Source organism: Hyperoodon ampullatus, assembly GCF_949752795.1.
Source record: "Hyperoodon ampullatus genome assembly, chromosome: 11".
NCBI classification, from domain to species: Eukaryota; Metazoa; Chordata; class Mammalia; order Artiodactyla; family Ziphiidae; genus Hyperoodon; species Hyperoodon ampullatus.
In genome coordinates this window covers 27748548-27763015 of record NC_136924.1, presented here as the reverse complement: position 1 = coordinate 27763015, position 14468 = coordinate 27748548, and the positions used below count along the sequence as shown (strand labels likewise).

General features: G+C 48.6%; 1 protein-coding gene across 2 annotated transcripts in view; it reads right to left on the bottom strand.

Moving 5' to 3' along the window:
* Positions 1–14468, bottom strand: part of CHST11 (carbohydrate sulfotransferase 11) — a gene marked incomplete at both ends in the record, with an annotated part of 282436 nt that overhangs the window by 145138 nt on the left and 122830 nt on the right. For both annotated transcript variants that reach the window (XM_079716005.1, XM_079716006.1), the window contains one exon: positions 574–659. In XM_079716005.1, coding sequence (XP_079572131.1) covers positions 574–659 — 86 coding nt within the window. The remainder of the gene's footprint in view (positions 1–573; positions 660–14468) is intronic.

The window sequence follows — 14468 nt, the reverse complement described above, 5'->3', positions numbered from 1 at the left end:
TTTGCCTTGGTTGGAGCTTATTTTGCTCAGAGAGGAACACTTTTCATAATCAAGTCCAACTTACTGTGACAGTCACTTAAGCAAAAAGTCTTCCCACCCAAGGGAGTCTTGTCAAACTGACGCAGTGAGGTGCAACTCTTGGGGACATCGTTGGGCTCTAATAACCAGATGTGGGAGCTGGGTGGTGAGTTCACCCCCATGTGAGCCTTCTTTGGGGGTGTCACGGGGGAGACTGCACAGCCTGGCAGGCTCTGCAACTTCAGAGTCCCCTTGCTGGCACCTGCAACTGTATGGCTCTCAGGGATCCAAAACCTGGGCAGGTCTGAAAGCTCAGCCCCGCACTCTACCCAGCTGTTCCTCTCATTCTAAATACCTCTCACTATAATTTCAGAGCCATTCTAGAGCAAAAGGGTAACCAAGAAAGCAACCACCGAAGGTAAAATGCCAGGCAGTGGAGGGAAGTTTCAAATCCCCAAAGACCAGAATTTGGGCGTTTTTCAATCCCTCTCCGCCCCCCCAAAAAACTGACACATGGAGACCAAGCCGAGATGCAAGGACGTTTCCAGGGCTTACCTGGGTCGGGTTGTAGAGTTCCTGCAGGGGGCTTCGGGACCCCTTCCGGCAGCAGATGTCCACACCGAAGGGGTTCCTCCGCATGACTGAGGAAAGAAAGTGAAGGCTCATCAGAAATGAGCAACAAACGTTTGCTGTCTGACCAAGAAAAGGGCACAGAGGAGGGAAGAAGAAACAGTTGGGGAAGGAGGAGAGAGAACAGGCTTCCGGCTGAGCTGATCCTTTGCCTGGTGCCATGGGGGCCCATGGGTCTTCCCTGGCCTTCAGGCTTGTCCACACCCAGAAGGACATAAATAATGCTGAAAATTCTGCCCAGCAAATCCTTCAGAAAACAAGACAGGCATCTAAAACCCTGAACTTTTTTTTTTTTTTTTTTGCGGTACGCGGGCCTCTCACTGTTGTGGCCTCTCCCGTTGCAGAGCACAGGCTCCGGACGCGCAGGCTCAGCGGCCACGGCTCACGGGCCCATGCGCTCCACGGCACGTGGGATCCTCCCGGACTGGGGCATGAACCCGTGTCCCCTGCATCAGCAGGCGGACTCTCAACCACCGCGCCACCAGGGCAGCCCTAAAACCCTGAACTTTTGCAGATGACATTGTAACTGATGTCCCAAGAGAGCGAGTTCTACCAAGGCCAGACTTGGTGCTATTTTTAAAATTCGGCAGCCTTCTCCCTCCACAATCAGTTATGACCTCTTATTCCTGGTTCCCGAGCCCCTGCGGGAGCCCCCTTTCGGGGTGTCGAGGGGGAGAACGGCGCAGGGCCTTCCCCAGGCGGGCTTTTCCCACTGGGTAAGTCAGAGGGCCAGCCTCCCCAAAGCCTCTTGTACATTACATTATTGTTAATGACAATATCAGCTTGAGGCAGAAAGGAGGCGGGTTTATGGTTCTGGATGAGATTTACGGGTTATGGTTCTCCTTGTAAGGATGAGCACTTACAATGAATAAAAGAGGAGGAATTAAGTGAACTTCTCAAAAACCCAACAGCTTTGAGGATACCAAGAACTGTTTTTCAAAGGAAAAAAGATTCTTTTTCCATTCTTCTTGTTCACAAAACCCCCTCACTCGTGAAGCCCCTTGCACAGAGTTTAATACGTAGTCACCCTCCTGACGATTATTTGTTGAAGGGAGGGAGGGAGAAGGAGGGGGGAGGGATGAATTAACGAAGGAACAAGTGCTTCCTTCTCATACAGGAGGCCGTTTTCCTGTGGAATGACATTGTAGGGGCAGGGCGGGCAACAAGGAAAGCAGATCCTTTCACAGGCCTAAAGAACTCCCCCGGCGTCGTGGCAGTAGGCAGGACACTCCTGAGCAGACAGCCTGGGTTTGGATCCTGGCTCCACCTCACACCTGCTGTGTGACCTTAAGCAAGATACCTAACCTTTCTGTGCCTGTTTCTTCCTCTGTAAAATGGAGGTGAGAAGAGGACCTCACTCCCTGCGTTGGTTGTGAGGATTAAATGAGTTACTACTATATGCAGAATGCTTAAGCCGGGGGCTGGCCAAAAAGTGTCTGTTACACATTTCTGAAGCTATTGGAGATCATCAACTAGGTCTGCACAGAACTGATGACAAAAAGCGCTTGCCTCCTGGGAGGGAAGGTCGAAACTTCTTTATTCTCAAACCATCAAGGGAGCTGATGAGAAGTTACCAGACCTCAAGCTGGGCTTCGGGAGTCTTACAGGAAAGCCAGGCAGATGGGGAGGGCTGGCCGGAGGGGGATAACTCAGGCCCCTCTGCTCAGAAGCCAACCTGAGGTCAGAATGGTGAGGAGAGCCATCTCCACAAGCAGCCGATTCCTCTGGAAGGTCTCCAGGAGAATTGACTCCTTCTCATGCAATGCTCCTTTGACTTGTCACTTTGAGCCCCATGGAAACCCTGAGAATAAATCATCAATTCCGAGAAACTTGAAGCTGTTTTTTCCCACTTCCTTTACCTCCTAGAGCAGGGTCAGCCAACCTTTTCCATAAAGGGCAAGAGAGTATTTGGCTTTGCACCACACAGTATATGGAAACTTCTCGACTCAGGTGGGGCAGGGCAGAAGCAGCTCCAGACGACACACAAACGTACGGGCGGGATGATGTGCCAATACACCTCCATTTCTGGCACTGAAACCTGAAGTCCATGTAATTCTTACGTGTCAGGAAATCTTCTCTGGATTTTTTTCTTTTCCCAATCATTTCACAAAAACAGGCGGTGGGTTGGATGTGGCCCCAGGGCTGTCGTTTGCTGACCCCTGCCCTGGGGTAGGCAGTACAAGCCCCAGACACACCCGACATGCCCTACAGCCCTCTCTGGGGAGGAAGGGATCCTGTGGGCAAATGTCTACACATAAAAGCCATTAGAATCTGAGTAAGTGATCTGGGAAGACACTGGTTCTTTGTTCTTCCACGGGTGTCTCCACAAGAGGGGAAAAATCCACGTTGTGTTTTTCTTTAATTTATTACTTCATTTTTCATTTCCACCCAAAACGAGGTAAACTGTTAACTGCACGCAGGTTGCCCTCAGCGCACAAGGACACAGCAACACTTCAGGGGAGACAAAACAGCCGTAAAACGTGTAAAATTGTGCCCACGCCGTGCAAGATTAAACTCTCCCCAGAGAGGCAGACAGTCTCCCCAAGACCTATGGCTACCAGACCACCACGGAGAAAACCCCACCACAGAACCCATTAAAAGTCAGCTTTTATGGGGGGCGGTATTATTTAATTGATCTCTTTTTCTACTACAAGGCCTTTCAAATGCTTTGACCGTGTGGGCCCTTTCCCAGGGCCAGCCACCCTCGGGGCCTCCTGCAGGCCTAGCCCGTGCCTTCAGTGGGGGCCCCACCAACCAGCTCCAGCACCCCAGGCCACAAAAGCCAGGTCCTTGGGTGCCTTTTATGGGGATGATAACAATCGCACCATTTACGGCGGGCACTGGGCTCAGCATAATCCTTCACACAGTAGAGGAAGTACCTGTATTTTCCAGATAACTTCTCTGAGCCTCCCTTAACCTCAGGAACTTGACCAAGGTCAAGGCCATGCAGGGAGAAAGTTGCCAAGCTGAGACTCCAACCTGATGACGGAGCTCTTTCATACCCAAATGATAGCAATGAGGACCTACTTGCTAGGGCCTGGGAGGCAAAGGAGGGGCCAGCAATCACGCACATGGGTTTATTTATCCTGTGTGCCTAATGCATCAGAGGAGGTCGAGTGACCACCACACGCAGAGGGTGGCAGCTAACATCTGGAGGGCACCCACAGTGCACCAAGCAGAGCACACATTTAATCCACATGACAACCCTACGGGGTGGGCCCACTACTGTCCCCACTTTACAGATGGGAACACTGCGGCACAGTAAGGTTAGGGAACTCGCCTAGGTCTCATGACTAGGAAGAGATGAAGACAGGATTCTGACATAGGCGGCCCACGCTCTCGGCTGCTATGCTGGACCAACGGCAGGTGTGAAGTCCACCATCTCAATAGTTTCCTCCTGGCCCCAGACCTGGTTGGCTGACCGCTTCTAGGACAGGTGATTTAAAATGTAACCCAGTGTTACACGAGTCATCAAAATGATGTGATGTGACAGCCAAACTATTAACTAACAGTTATTGCTCATATTCATTTTCTTACTGAAATTTTTATTAAGCACCTAGGATATGCCAGACATTAAGTAAGTAAACCCTCTCCATCTTATCTATGTTGTTTCTCTGATGCTTGGCACACAGTAGGTACTCAAAGAGGTTCATGAATGATCTAGGATTTAAGGCTTCCTTTACACTCATCAGACGGATTGTTTCCTGCTATGTAAAAAGGAAACTGCCAGTATCAACAGGCTGCTGTTATTTTTTTCCTTTGAAAATGAAAGGTCTGATGATCAAAAGCCCTAAGAAAGGAGTCCCTGAGGACATTTAACGGTGGCCTTCCGCTGCCCACCTGCCACCACAAGTTCTATTTAGCTACAGCACTTGTTTTCTCCTTTCTAAACTCAAATCAATGAAATGCAAGACCATTTTATAAGAATCCAGTTGGTTCAATTCACAGTATGATTTCTTGGACCCAGAAACAGTTGGGTATACAGATCTTCCTTGACTTAGGATGAGATTATGTCTCAATAAACCCATCGTAAGTTGAAAATATTGTTAAGCTGAAAATGCATTTAACACACCTAACCTACCAAACAGCATGGCTTAGCCTAGCGTACTTAAAACATGCTCAGAACACTTACATTAGCCTACAGTTGGGCAAAATCATCTAACACAAAGCCTTTTTTTTTTTTTTTTTTTTTTTTTTTTGCGGTACGCGGGCCTCTCACTGTTGTGGCCTCTCCTGTTGCAGAGCACAGGCTCCGGATGCGCAGGCTCAGCGGCCATGGCTCATGGGCCCAGCCGCTCCGCGGCATGTGGGATCTTCCCAGACCGGGGCACAAACCCGTGTCCCCTGCATCGGCAGGCGGACTCTCAACCACTGCGCCACCATGGAAGTCCCACAAAGCCTATTTTATCATCAAGTGTTGAATATCTCATGTAATTTATTGAATACGGTACTGAAAGTGAAAAGCGGAGCGGCTGTCTGGGTGCAGGATGGCTATGCGCGTACTGGTTGTTTATCCTGGTGATCGCGTGCTCACCAGGATCTGTGGGTCCCCGCAGCTCCCCGGCATCACCAGAGAGGATCAGATCACATATCCTAGCCTGGGGAAAAGATCAAAATTCCAAAATCAAAGTACAGTTTCCACTGAATATGTATCGATTTCACACCATCGTAAAGTTAAAAAATCGTAGGTCAAATCATTGTATGTCAGGAACCGCCACTTTTCCAACATACATGAATGAAGCTAAAATTAAAACCAAGCCACCCACGTTTGCCGCTTCGTGCTATGATGAAGAGAATGTTCTTAAGTGGACGCTCCGCTCCCAGTCAGCTGAGAGCAGGTGACAGAAGGTTACCGAGTGACAAAGGAGGGAAGTCCGTCTCATTCCCTGAGTGGTTCCCTGGGACCCTGCCTGTGCAGTTAATTCGGGTCTAAAGACATAAAACTAAAATGCTGTGGGATCCGGGGTGGAAACTTGCTTTTGATGTATTGGAATTCTCAGCTGGATTACAGTCCTTCAATTCACAGAAGAAACTCAGAGAGCTGAAACACTTGCCAAGGTCCCCAAAGCAGCCAGCTGCAGAGCCTGGGCTGGAACTCAGGTCTTACAAAATACAGCAATAGTTAATAATAATAATCATGAGAACTAGCATTTATCGAGAATTTACCAAGTACCTGATGCCTGACTCGAGGCTAAGCCTTTTTTTTACGTTGCTTCATTTAATTCTCATCAAAACCTTGTAAGTTAGAAATACTGAATAATAGCATTTATTCCCATTTGACTGTTGAGGAAACAGAGGCCCAGAGAGATCAAGTAACTTGCCCGAGATCACACAGCCAGCAAATGGCAGGGCAGGTAGCAAAGTCAAACCTAGGTTGTTTCTGGAACCAGAGGTCTTCATCACCTTATCATGCTATCACTAAAGGCAGGCAAAGATGCATTTACACTTAGGGCTCCCACCACAAAGATCAGTGCTCTCACCTCCCTCAACATTCGAGGTGAGGCACTTCTGTACTAAATCACCCAAGTCCAGATGGGTCTGCACTCCTGCCGCTGGCCAAACAGCCCTAACACCCAGCAGACTCCGGACACTTTTCAAATCCCCTCATTTGCTAACAGCCTGGGCATGCTTCCTCTGTCACTGCACGCTCTGAGTGCACAGCAGTGATGCAATTACAGAGGTGTTTTCTCCCAATGCACCCATTCGTGCTGGTGCCCTGGTCCAGTACGGTCCAGCCCGTCTGTCAAAAGGACGTTGGAATGGGGCAGTGTCTGAGTCAATCTCATCAAGTCAAGAGAAGGGGAAGCGCTACCCGACTCCCTGAGAGGGAGCCACTTCCGTCAGGACGGGCCATGCCGCTTTCAGCTGTGGGACCCACAGCTCGCCCTGAAAGGACCTACATCACAGCTCTCCCCCATCCGTTTCAGATGTCACTGTGCTGAAGGTGCACGGGGATGAGATGGTCACCCAGCAGCACCCTGTGGAATTAGGTGGAGTCCACCGGAACCGGATTCAAGTTCTAGGTGAGTCTTGGGACACTGGCTTAAGGTCCTCATCTCCGAAACTCAATGTTAAAATGCAGCAATAATGCCTAAATCTTAGGGTGGTTGTGGGAATTCAATGAAAATGTAAAATTACCTGGGACCTGGCACCCAGAACCGTCCATGGGAAAAGTCAGAGGCCTGATCCCCCAGCTCTGCCACCACATGAAGCGTCTCACCCCTTTGAACGCAGTCTCCCTGGGCCTCAGATTTCTCCTTGGTCAGGTGACAAGGTCAAACCAGAAGATGTCTGAGTCCCTTCTGACTCAAAGTTCCTAATTTCTAAGCACAGGACAGCAAGAGGTCTCCCTGGAGAACCGCAGGTTAAAAAAGCCCTAGCTTCCCTGGTGGCGCAGTGGTTGAGAATCTGCCTGCCAATGCAGGGGACACGGGTTCGTGCCCCGGTCTGGGAAGATCCCACATGCCGCGGAGCAACTGGGCCCGTGAGCCACAGCTACTGAGCCTGCGCGTCTGGAGCCTGTGCTCCGCAACAAGAGAGGCCGCGACAGTGAAAGGCCCGTGCACCGCGATGAAGAGTGGCCCCCGCTCACTGCAACTAGAGAAAGCCCTCGCACAGAAACGAAGACCCAACACAGCCCCCCAAAACTAACTAACTAAATAAATAAATAAATGGGCTTCCCTGGTGGCGCAGTGGTTGAGAGTCCGCCTGCCGATGCAGGGGACACGGGTTCGTGCCCCGGCATGGGAAGATCCCATATGCCGTGGAGTGGCTGGGCCCGTGAGCCATGGCCACTGAGCCTGCGCGTCCGGAGCCTGTGCTCCGCAACAAGAGAGGCCGCGACAGTGAGAGGCCCGCGTACAACAAAAAAAAAAAAAAGAAAGAAAAAAGAAAACCAATCCTGCTGTACGTTATGTAAGTTCCATGTGAAGTCAATAGAAAGACAACTTTTACAAGTTACACTACTATGTATAAAAAACTAAGAAGAACCTACTGTATAGCACAGGGAACTCTACTCAATACTCTGTAATGGGCTATATGGGAAAAGAATCTAAAAAAGAGTAGATATATGTATATGTGTAACTGATTCACTTTGTTGTACACCTGAAACTAACACAACATTGTAAACTAACTATACTCCAATAAAAATTTAAAAAAAAATCAAAACTCATGTTTAGAGACTTAGGGGTTCTTAGCCCCATCTGACCACCGCTGCTCATTTTCAGAGGAAAAAACTGGGCCCCAGGAGGGCACAGAATGGCCAAGGGTCCCACAGCAGGGCTGGGAGAGCAGGGCTAGGCCTGCCCTCCCCTAGGCTAGCTGGTCCTCTCCAACTCGGGTCCCTGGCAGCCAAGCCCCACGCTACCTCATTTGCCCCTCTCTATTCCCCTCTAAGGGAGTGCTTAGTGCATAGTAGATACTCACACATTTGTGTCAAATGAATGAAAATAAACCAACAGGTCAAGTGACCTGAGGGTTTCACCAAAGATATTTTTTTCAGCTAAAAGGTAGCAGGCCAATCCACTTACTAATAACAGAAGAACGAAGAAAAGAAGTTGGCATGTTCTTTCCTAGCAAACTTCCTCAACATTCTTTCATCGGCCTTCTTAGTCAAAGGGGTTAAAACAAACAAACAAACAAAAACATAAAGCAAAATGAATGATGTGTTCTCGTGGATCTATCGTGTGCCTGAAACGAGTTTGAGAAGCACTCACTCCATAAACGTTAGCCTGCCCTACTGTCTCTCCTTTACTCCTCACGACCACCCTGGAGGTAGGTGGAATCACGTCCATTTTGAAGACCAGGAAACTGAGGCTCAGAGAGATTGAAGAATTTACCGGATGACACAGCTAGTGAGTGGCTCAGCTGGGATCCAAACCCTACACACTTCCCCTACTCCTCTGAAATGAGACACGCTACAGCTCACAGACATTCAGGACTGGAAGAGGCTGGGGAAAAAGGCAGTCCTGGGGCTTCCCTGGGGCTTCCCTGGTGGCGCAGTGGTTGAGAGTCCGCCTGCCGATGCAGGGGACACGGGTTCGTGCCCCGGTCCGGGAAGATCCCACATGCCGCGGAGCAACTGGGCCCGTGAGCCACAGCTACTGAGCCTGCGCGTCTGGAGCCTGTGCTCCGCAACAAGAGAGGCCGCGACAGTGAGAGGCCCGCGCACCGCGATGAAGAGTGGCCCCCGCTCGCCGCAACTAGAGAAAGCCCTCGCACAGAAATGAAGACCCAACACGGCCTGAAATAAATAAATAAATAAATAAATGGGCTTCCCTAGTGGTGCAGTGGTTGAGAGTCCGCCTGCCAATGCAGGGGACACAGGTTCGTGCCCCGGTCCGGGAAGATCCCACGTGCCGCGCAGCGGCTGGGCCCATGAGCCATGGCCGCTGAGCCTGCGCGTCTGGAGCCTGTGCTCCGCAATGGGAGAGGCCACAACAGCGAGAGGCCCATGTACAGCAAAAAAAAAAAAAAAAAAAAAGGCAGTCCTGAATATTGACCTGGTGTTCTCCAGCTACCCAGGACCTTCACGTGTTTTACAGACACTCAGCACACTTGTGTTCACAGGTGACTTTTCAGGAGCCCCAAACACTGAGGTGGGAGCCGGGTTCAGCCTAAGCTGCCATTAATACCTGATTAATAAACTTCAATTTTCCCACTTCCTATTCCTTCCTTCTCACAGTCCCTCCAACAGGGACATCCCAGAGCCATTCAAAAACATCTTCAGATCTGCTTCTCCTTACTGGAGACCCTACAGGCAGCTAGAATAATGAGGGATCTGGGGTTTTGACTTGGGACTAGTCTGAACCCTTACTGTAGCTAATTCCCATGTCAATCTCCCCTCCTACTTACTGTAAGTTCCTCAAAGCTCCTGATGTCTAACCTGTGGCTATAGAACTAAAATGAATTAAACTTTCCAGAGATGAAGGTCAAAGGTATAAGTCTAAGAATTAGGTGAATGCGCTTGGTATAACACAAGAAGAGAAAGAGCACAGCTTCATCTAAAAGCCAGGAGATTTACTACATAGAAACCTTCCACTAAGGGACTCTGACACTCGGCCTTGAAGAATATACTGTATACATTACAACCCTCACCTGCCGGGAGAAGAACTCGGCTATCACATACACTCACCAAAATCCATGGCAATCAAACCACCCCCTCTTTTAGATGATCCTGGCCCTTCTGTGAAAACGTGCCCAGAGCAGAGGGTTGTGCCGACTTCCAAAAGTCACAAGGTCCCTGCCCAAATGCAGCCAGCTGCCGACCAGATAGGTTAGTGCAGACAGAGGCACATCTAGGACAAGCGGGGTCTTTAGAGACCAGCTGGTCCAATGACTCCCACACCAGTGAAGGGCCTGGGTATGTACAGCTGGGGAAAAGCACCCTCAGAATTGGTTCTGACTGAACAACAGACATGGCAGGAAGCAAAGCTCAATGATGACCTTTCTGGCCAGTACGGTCTGTGGTCCGCCTACTGAGAGAGCGTGCAAGAGTTGAAGGAGAGAAAAGGGGGGAGGATGGGGTGAATCCAGCGGAGCCCTCCTCACCCCAGCCCCATTTCACAGGTGAGGCAATGGACACAGGGGCATAAGGGACTCACTCCAGGCCCCATGGCTCGTTAAAGGCAGAGGTATGGTTAGAACAAGGGTGTCCTGACTCCTGTTCCTCGTCCCTTTCTCCTTTTGAACCCAGTTTACATGTGATGCTCTGATATTTTCTATTCTCTTCTATTTTTCTTTAATATTAGTACAACTCATTAAAGTGATTTTTTTTTTTTTTTTTTTGCGGTACGCGGGCCTCTCACTGTTGTGGCCTCTCCCGTTGCGGAGCACAGGCTCCAGACGCGCAGGCTCAGCGGCCATGGCTCACGGGCCCAGCCGCTCCGCGGCATGTGGGATCTTCCCAGACCGGGGCACGAACCCGTGTCCCCTGCATCGGCAGGCGGACTCGCAACCACTGCACCACCAGGGAAGCCCTCATTAAAGTGATTTTTCAACCTACCAATGGGTCGTGAGACATGGTTTAAAACTCCCCAACTTGGACATCTTGAAAGCATCAGGTCAGGGATAAGAGGGCTCATTTAGGCTCAGCTTGGGGTTGCGGAACACAATCAACACTGATAAGGAGAACTCATGACTTCCACCCCTAAAACGTCCCTCTCCCCGATGTCCCCCATTGCGTTAAACACCACCACTATGCACCTAGCTAGGCAGACTCAACAGCCAGGAGTCATTCTTAATTCCTGTGCCTTACCTGCCATCACCCTCTCCCCCCATCAGCTCATCTTGGTCCCAAACACCTGGTCCGAGCCATCATCACCGCCCCTGGGGCTAGGACGAAGTCCTCTTAACTGGCCTCCCTGCTGCCATCTTGGCCTCCCTACCCTATTCCCTATCAGCGGCCAGAATAACCTTCTCAAAATATAAACCAGTTCACAACATCCTCTCTGCTCCCAAGTCTTCCCACCATCTTAGAACAAAATCCAGAGGCCTTTCTATGGCCCAGGAGGCCCCACGTGACCCACCTGCCCACTTATCATCTTTCCTCTAGCAACCACCATTCTAGTGTACCTTCTGTCTTTATGAGTCTGCCTCCTCTAGGGACTTCATGTAAGCGGAATCAAACAGTATTTGTCCTTTCTGTGTCTGGCTTATGTCACTTCGCATAATGTCTTCAAGGTTCATCCACGGTGTAGCACATCAGAATCTCCCTCTAAGGCTAAATGAAGTTCCACTGTATGTATATCCACATTTTTGTTTATCTATTCATCCACTGATGAACACCTGGGTTGCCTCTGCCTTCTGGCTGCTGTGAATAATGCTGTTATGAACATGGAGGTACAAATATCTGGTTGAGTCCCTGCTGGGGTTTTGCTTTCTAAGCTGTCTCACCAGGACATGGAGCGTGAACCTGAGATGGGCCAAGAGGCTGCTGGGTGAGTGCCTTGACTGGTGGCCTATGAGTGGGCGCTGTGAGGATGCTAGGTGGTCACAGGAGCATGGCTCGCCAGGCGTGACCTCAGAACCGTGGCCTTGGAGCGAGACACCATGGTCTGCAGTCAGCTGTCACTTTCACTGGGTCTTAGAGCAGTGAGCCCAGTGGGCGGGCAGGGAATCAGAATGGAACAAAGCTACCAGGTGGGGTCTGGTCTTCCGTGGGGAGACATTTGAATTAGGCAGTAAGTGACTTGAGTCTGGGTCATGGGTTACAAGAGCCCCCCACTCGGAGGCAGAGCTCAGCTCCCCAGCCAGGGGTCGGCTCACAAAGACGCTTCCAGCCACGGAGGCAATAACCCCAAAAATCGCAGGAGGTGACCCCAAAATTGTTTGAGACATCAAAACTGCTTCCTTAAAAGCCCACCATGATTTCAAATTAAGTACCAAAAAAGTCCAGAACAGGCAAATATAAAGACACAGAAAGTAGGCTAGTGGTTGTCTAAGGCTGGGGGTAGGGAGGCAAGGAACAGTAAATAGATGCAAAAGTTCTTTTTAGGGTGATGGAAACGTTCTAAAACTAGATTGTGGTGATGGCTGTAGAACTCTGCAAACATACTAAAATTCATTGACTTCTACACTTAGAGTAAGTGAAGTTTATATGTAAATTATATCTCAATATGGCTATTATTTTAAATAAGTACAGAAATGTTTAAGAAGAAAACCCATAAGATTAATATTTTTAAGATTTTGACCTACTCAAGTACGAGGAGTTACCCTGCCTTACCAATATGAAGGATTTAATTGAACAATTTATTTGACTTGAGATTTTAAGTTGAAATCTTCTACGTTTACATATAATATTGGAGCATTTAAGAAACTTAATGTTTGTCATTGAGGTATTAGATTTATATTATTTAAGTATGTGTTTGTTAATGAGACATCTGAAGTACTCAAAAAGGACACTGAGTATATGAGATTTTAAGTGCAATTTAAAACGTTAAAAGAAGGTGAAGTTTGTTCAAGGGTCAATGATTAATCAAATGCTACCCTAAATGTAACTTAAAATTTACTAGATTTCTGAGTCGCAGAGTAAGATTCTTAACTTAAAGGCTAGCTTGCTAGATTTATAACTTAAAGTTCTTTAAAAGATTCTTTTGTACACAACTGTCACACTCAGTGACATGAAAACTCTCACATTAACAGAGGATTAACAGGAATTGGCACCTTCGGGCTGGTCTCAGGGTGGAGACACTGAGCATCTCAGGTGAAGGAGAAGCAGCCCCCAACCCAAACCTCATCACAAATTCCTGAAAGCCCCTACAGCGGTGGATGAATTTTACTGTTGAGAAACCTAAGAGCCTGTGGAAAAACACAGTCCAAGGAATTAAATTGGCAGTTAACTTAGGAAAGCCCTTATAAATTACCTTTTATGGTCACCTAAATAAAACAAGAGAGACAGCACGGCAGTCCACATTATATTAATTACATTCTACACACCTGGAAGGAATAATTAATGGGCATGGTACAGTTAATTTTCATTTACCTTTCCTTGCCTGCTGGAGAATTTCTACACTCTCCCCTGCAGTTTTCTTGGAATGCTTATAAATTTATTTTGCAATGATGCAGATAATATGCCAAAATACTTTCTTCCCTGTGGCTGGTGCTCCAAGTCTGATTTTATGACTGGAGACATTTATGTCTGCCTCTGGGCTTCCTCCACAGCTTCAGAGACACGGTGTAATGAATAACTCGGCTGCTTGAGAAGGGAAATATTCTAGGTAACCTTTCCTTAAGCTACTGAAGCATGGCAGGGCATTAACCCCAAACCTACTCCTTAAAGCCATCCTCACAAAGCTAGCTGGCTCCGGGCAGGATCATTTCACGCTGATACAGCCGGGCTCTGCCAGGCACCCCCATCTCTTGCACAGGGCTCCTCCACTCGCTCCTGGCTCACAGCCTCTTCAAAGGCCCAAGGGGACTGTCGCCCATCCTGTGTCTCTCTCAGGGCCATCTGGTCAAAACTTGCTCCTGCCTGGGCTCCTGCTTTCTTTCCCTTTTCTCCACCCTGTCCATAGTGTCGTAGACTGAATACTGTCCCCCTCAATTCATGTCCCCTCAGAACCTCAGAATGGAATCTTATTTAGAAATAGGGTCTTTGCAGATGTTACTAAATTAAGAGAGGTTGTCCTGGATTAGAGTGGGTCCTAAATCCAATGACTGGTCCTTATAAGGGAGGACACAGACAGACGCACACAGTGGTACTTTTGTTATGGCAGCTCTAGGAAACGAATACACGTCGGTTCATGTCCTGTGTGACCCTGACAAGATAATCTCTTGGCCTCAGTTACTCCATCTGTGAAATGGGGATAATGATATGTCTACTTAGTAGGGATGTTTTGAGGACTAAATAAATTCATCCATGTCAAGTGTTTGGAACAGCACCTGGTCTGAGATAAGTCCTCAATAAGCTACAATTAGCTAACCATCCCTGACGTCCAGTACCTTCTTTTCCTATCTCCCAAAAGAGCACCTCAAAATCCTCTTCTATTCCAACCCAAAATCGCACTGTTGTACACACGATATACACATATTAATCTGTGGACACTAGGTTATTTCACGAATGGGAGAGGAACTCTCGTCACAGTTGGTGACATATGATGGAGGTCTAACCATTCTGCTCCAAATGAGCGTAAGGCAGGTTCAGGATGCTGAGGCGGGGGTGTTGAACAGACGGCGTGCATACCTTTTCTCCAGAAGCACAAGACAGCTAGAGATTGTCTCCCACAATGAAAGACACAGTCACAGTAATAAAGAGCTGGAGCCTTCCAAGGCAGCCAGCCACCCATCTACGCAAACCCACATTTTCATTTCCATATGTCTAG